Here is a 6,091-nt window from a genome sequence, read left to right as displayed (position 1 = left end):
CGCTCTATCTACCATCTTCAAGATTATTCTAGGTCAAAGTGTTCCTGCTTAAACAAATGGAAATGATTACATCAGAAAACCCTTAGTCATCATGAGTGATTCCTGGATTCAGGACACATTCACAGTGGAATAAAGTTTAGATCAAAAGTCATTTGTCTTCACATCAAAACAGTAAAATCTGCTTGAATAGGCAGAAAAGATCTACACTTAATATATAAAACATTAATAGTGTTATTTGTTTCTATATATTACACAATATAACATTGGCTTAGTGGTTAGCACGTTCGCCTCACACCTCCAGGGTTGGGGTTCGATTCCCGCCTCCACCTTGTGTGTGTGGAGTTTGCATGTTCTCCCCGTGCCTCGGGGGTTTCCTCTGGGTACTCCGGTTTCCTCCCCCGGTCCAAAGACATGCATGGTAGGTTGATTGGCATCTCTGGAAAATTGTCCCTAGTGTGTGATTGTGTGAGAGAATGAGTGTGTGTGTGTGTGTGCCCTGCGATGGGTTGGCACTCCGTCCAGGGTGTATCCTGCCTTGATGCCCGATGACGCCTGAGATAGGCGAGGTAGTTCGGATAAGCGGTAGAAGATGAATGAATGAAGTTCCATCCACTTGATGACTTTAAAGCATTGCTGCACACTAAGCAATAAATGTAAACAACTTTAATTTATCCGGTGAGGTTTGGTGCCACCGTGTGGTCGAGAAGAGTAACTACTTATTAATTTGCTTATTTAAAAAAAAGGCATTCTTTTATAAATGAAAATAAACACAAATATAATTGGAATCAAAATAACCAACACGTCACATGTAGAATAAACACGAAGGCTAATCTGTCCCTCATGTTTCTTTGTTTTTCTTACTTAAATGTAACGACCGTTTCCTCAGTCAATGCGGAACTGATATTACGCTTCGCTGTAGCACATGGGAAGGTATTCAGCCGAACACATTTTAGGTTCCTGCTGCCTATATAGGTGCACTATATTAGATAATAACATCCCACTTAGTGCACTTTAAGAAGCCATTTAGAAGCCCGACTCAAGCAGAGGTCATCTGAGATGTCTGGTTTAGGAGTAGAGTTTGAAAAGAGCGCAGTTCAGGGCGAAACTAGCGGCAGTAGCGTTAAAAAGCGTGTAGGGGTCATTGTCACTTGTGCACTCGGAGGCTCTTTGGTCGCTTTGTACGCAATATCCGGACCTTTTATTGCTCCGGCGCTGAGGAAAATCTGTCTCCCGTTCGTTCCGGCTACAAACACTCAGGTCAACAACGTTCTCAGGGTTTTACAGTCAAGATCTGGGACCCTTGTAGACATTGGAAGTGGCGACGGTCGGATAGTGAGTCATGTCGATATCAATTTCAATGCTTTGGAACATTCGGTTCAAAATATTGTGGAGTCGACTCCGACTCTGATTCCGACTCCGATTCCGACTCCGATTCAGAATGATTAGAGTGGATTCGAAGACTCGGTTCTACGCCAACATTTTCTTCATTATATAAAGTCAAAGACACGACAGGGCAGAAGCTCAACAGATCGAACAATATTAATTTGGTACATTACACAGTCAGAATTTATAGTAAAATATCAGGGGATCGTGAGACGTTTGTGTGAATTTATATGGTGCAATTTTAGTATTACTCTTGACTCCCATATAATAATATACAGTGCCAAATGATGAAAATACCCTGTATTACCCTTTAAATAAACCTACTGCACGTGTAAACATATATTTGAATTGGACTGCAGCGTTGAAGCTACATAAAAACAGAAGTTTTGAAAAAGTGAATTGAATTGGGGTGTTTTTATTTTTTTTAAACATACCTGCTTTGAGGCAGGACTACATCTCATCGTCACAGGGCAGCACACACTCATTAACACCAAGCAGCAGTTAGTCACTTACCAGCATAGTAGGACACTATTAGTCCTTCATTCTTGTACCTACATGATTGTTTTAGGGCTTTGATGACGGAGATTCCTGCTTGGGTGTTTTTATTATTGAATTTATTATTTCAATAATTTATTATTTATTATTATTATTGAAATGTTCTTCACTAGACCTGGTGCAATACACACTGTACTCATATCAAATTTTGTTCTTGTTAAGCATCGTCTTCAATATGCTCTATCGTCCACCGTTTAACATCGTATAAATCTGTTAAATGTGTCAGTATTCTTTTATATCTCTGTTCTATTCATCCTTGGCATGTTTTATGTATTCTCTTGAATTTTATTGCATGTGGAAATTCCTTGTAGGTGTAACATCCCTGGCCAATAAACAGGGTCTGATTCTGAAAAACTATTGGCTATTCCTTACTAAGCAAAGGACAAGGTGTCATCATCACCAGTGATCGTCAAAACCATTTAGCACATAGGGATGACCGTCAGTTCAGTATAAGTGAAAGGTTTCACATGCCATTCTATGTGTATTATGTAGTTTATAGCGATGTCAGATGTACATCTAGTGGATAGAGTAAGAGGCAGAGGATGGATAAGTCTTACAGCAGCACCTAACCCACAACGACAGGTTTAATGATTGAAATTACCTTTTAATGTTAGATTAGATTAGATTCAGGTTTATTGTCATTACACATGTAAAAGTACAAGGCAACGAAATGCAGCTGGGCATCTAACCAGAAGTGCAATAAGCAGCAAGTGCAAGATGTACAGTATTTATAGTATGATTACAGTATGAACAGAAAAATATACAGATGAATATGCTATGGATATATAGGTATGGATATAAAGATATATCAGTTCAGTAAAGTTACAGCATAAGGGAAAAAGCTGTTCCTCAACATTTTGTATCAGATATGCCAGTTTATTTGGACTCTTAGAAGATGCAAAATATTTTTTCATACTCTTACTTGCTTTTATGTCTGTCACAGGTTATAGCTGCAGCGAGAGAGGGTTTCAGGTCTGTCGGTTTTGAGCTGAACCCGTGGTTGGTATGGTACTCCCGTTATAAAGCATGGAGACAAGGGGTTCATCGCCACACCTCCTTTTATATCTCTGACCTGTGGAAGGTACAGCAAAGGATAACAGAGCACTTCTGTCTCACTGTGCCTTTTTTTCTGGATATTAAAATTATAATGCTGGAATGGACACAGATTCTTAGGAAACACATAGACATAGATCTTTTTGTTTGTTATATGTGACCTTCATATTGTACATTTGCTTGGCGTAGTTAGACTTGGCTTTCACTGATGCACAATACATTTGAAATAGATAAAATGGGTTAAATACATGATCGCTGAGTTCAGATGCACATCAGTATGTCTGACTGAGACATACTTCTATTTATGGATGTATAAATAATACACAAAAGCACAAAAGCTCATTTGTGATTAGATATTATTTAGGTAATGATTGCATAATGAATATGCGGTGAGCCTAAAAACGCAATATTCACTGCTGCTTGCTGCCTTTTTTTTCACTCACGATTCTGAGACTGTTTTGGATTGTGATTGTTAATAATGTTAATAATGTTAACCCTCACATTTATTACAGACATTGAATACAACATAAACTTTAATGTATTGTCTCTGTCTCTCATAGGTTAGCTTTTCACAGTACTCTAATGTTGTCATATTTGGAGTTCCACAGATGGTAAGAATACACTAATGCTTCAGTGTTGATATTGCTTGGCACTTTTAGCTGTAGTGAAAAGGAGACAAAAATTATCCAGCATTGATTAAGCTCTTATTCAATTAGAAACTAAATTAAAATTCTCTATGAAGAAATGTATACATGTAGCAGTTATCTTAAACCTGTCTGTGTTTCTGTTTGTTCATACGTTGGCAACACAGCAGAGCAGTTTGCATCTCAAATAATAGTCAGTCCTGTTCTTTTAGCAAAATACAGTGATCAGATACATGCCAGGAAAGAATCAACTGCTTTCTGATGTCATGCCTTTGCGTGTGGAGCTGATCAGATCGAAACACTTCTTTCCACTGTGAAACTGGAGCACTGAGGAATTGTAGCCTTGCTGTGAGCAGGAGCTAAGAGTCGGATTGATTGCAGTTATAATCACAGTCTGACTGTAATTGTGATTGTGGGCCCACAGATGGAGCAGCTGGAAACCAAGCTTCAGAGGGAGCTTCAGTCCTCAGCCAGAGTGGTGGCCTGCCGTTTCCCCTTCCCCACGTGGACTCCCGATCACGTGACTGGAGAGGGGATTGACACTGTGTGGGTATACGATGCCAAGACTTTCAAATCTCACACAACAACAACAACAACAAAGTTGCTGAACAACAGTGAAGACAAAAATTGTCGATGATGTAATCCAGCCATGTCCAATCTTATCAAAGGGCCGGTGTGGGTGCAGGTTTTCATTCCAACCAAGCAGAAGCCACACCTGATTCCACCTGTTTAATCAGTTGTTCTTGGCTTTTAGTAGACTCCGGTGTGGCTTCTGCTTGGTTGGAGTGAAAACCTGCACCCACACTGGCCCTTTCCGGATAAGATTGGACAACGCTGATGTAATCAAGGAAAAAACCTGCACAACTGCTTATACAGTATGTCTTGTTTATTCTGGTTTAAATGACAAACATTCTACAGTAAAAAAGTGCAATAAAAATATGCATTTCTGGACATTTATAGCATTTATAGAGTTTCAGTTTTGCAATTTTTTTTAGAAGGAGTTCTCAGTGTCATTACTTACTGTGCTGTAATACTTAAAGGTAAATACGTAGCCAAGTTTTTCAGATTTGGGAAAGACTTCAGCATGGAGGGATTCTTGATACTACATACTACTTAATACATGACTCAAGATACATGAGAGAAAACGAGAGAGGTTGGTGAGAGAATGGATGTTTATATCTTCTGTAACAGGAACTTGACATCCACAACAATAAATGAAACTATGAATAGATCAATGCATTGTACTGCTGACACGTGATTGGCTGACTAAATTATTACATAGATGAGCATACAGGGTGACTAATAAAGTGACTGTGAGCTGTAGTCCTGCAGATGTACACACCTTGTCGAGGCAATAAAGGTCAGAGAAAACTATTCAGCAGGAATATGCAACTGACAAAGCTGGAACAATTGCCGTCCAATCACATCCAGATGTACCAACAATGTCAGGTACAATTTTGAATCAGGCTCTGACACAGTATTATACAATAGAAAGTTCCAGTCCACAAAATTGACTGGACAAGTGGCATTCCAACAGTAACTGCCAGCTACATTTCACTGTTTATATGACTTGTGCTCGCTACATACAATTTTCAGGTTTCTTACATTGAAATCCTTTAAGTCTGTGTCTTTCCATGGCATCACACAATGCTCTATCCAGCTGTGGCTTCTTTGGGAACTGTTTTCAATGTTCAGACAATTGACACGGTCTCAAAGCATCTTGAGAGAAAGCTGCTGTAATGCAACCACAGCTGTCCAGATGTTTAGTATAACAGCTTGAAGTGCAATATTTACATTTCTGGCATTTAGCAGACACCTTTATCCAGAGTGACTTACTTTTTGTTTCATTTTATACAACTGAGTAAATGAGGGTTAAGGGCCTTGCTCTTAGTGGATTTGGGGTACGAACCCATGACCTTCCGGTCAGTAGTCCAATGAAAACAGAGTAACTCACATTTCTGGCATAATTTTGCCAAAACATTTTTTATTGTTGATCGTTGCTTATCCGAACTACCTCGGGTCATGGGGAGCCTGTGCCTATCTCAGGCGTCATCGGGCATCAAGGCAGGATACACCCTGGACGGAGTGCCAAATCATCGCAGGGCACACACACACACACTCTCATTCACTCACACACTACGGACAATTTTTCCAACGATGCCAATCAACCTACCATGCATGTCTTTGGACCAGGGAAGGAAACCGGAGTACCCAGAGGAAACCCCCAAGGCACGGGGAGAACATGCAAACTCCGCACACACAAGGCGGAGGCGGGAATCGAACCCCCAACCTTGGAGGTGTGAGGCAAACGTGCTAACCACTAAGCCACCGTGCCCCCCATAAATTGCATAATGTTTATTATAAAGTGACTGATGAGTCGTTCAGGACATTTATTTATATAATAAATAATAAATATATAATACAAATGATTTGTTTTATGTCCGTACAAACTTTAT

General features: G+C 39.7%; 1 protein-coding gene across 1 annotated transcript; it reads left to right on the top strand.

The window, feature by feature from the left end:
- Window positions 1-949: 949 nt before the first annotated feature.
- Window positions 950-4,597, top strand: atpsckmt (fATP synthase c subunit lysine N-methyltransferase). The gene is made up of 4 exons (XM_060874161.1): window positions 950-1,332; window positions 2,882-3,019; window positions 3,552-3,602; window positions 4,060-4,597. Exons 1-4 carry the CDS (start codon window positions 1,057-1,059, stop codon window positions 4,270-4,272), a joined length of 678 nt encoding a protein of 225 aa, XP_060730144.1. The 5' UTR covers window positions 950-1,056; the 3' UTR covers window positions 4,273-4,597.
- Window positions 4,598-6,091: the final 1,494 nt, after the last annotated feature.

This window comes from Tachysurus vachellii, chromosome 7 (assembly GCF_030014155.1).
Source record: "Tachysurus vachellii isolate PV-2020 chromosome 7, HZAU_Pvac_v1, whole genome shotgun sequence".
Taxonomy (NCBI): Eukaryota; Metazoa; Chordata; class Actinopteri; order Siluriformes; family Bagridae; genus Tachysurus; species Tachysurus vachellii.
This window is presented reverse-complemented; position numbering and strand designations above follow the sequence as displayed.

Bases quoted from the DNA above. Each gene is read 5' to 3' on its own strand.
- atpsckmt (XM_060874161.1), top strand. From the start codon at position 1,057: ATGTCTGGTTTAGGAGTAGAGTTTGAAAAGAGCGCAGTTCAGGGCGAA. The intron at 3,020-3,551 runs GTACAGCAAAGG...TGTCTCTCATAG, and splicing joins ATATCTCTGACCTGTGGAAG to GTTAGCTTTTCACAGTACTC. The intron at 3,603-4,059 runs GTAAGAATACAC...GTGGGCCCACAG, and splicing joins TATTTGGAGTTCCACAGATG to ATGGAGCAGCTGGAAACCAA.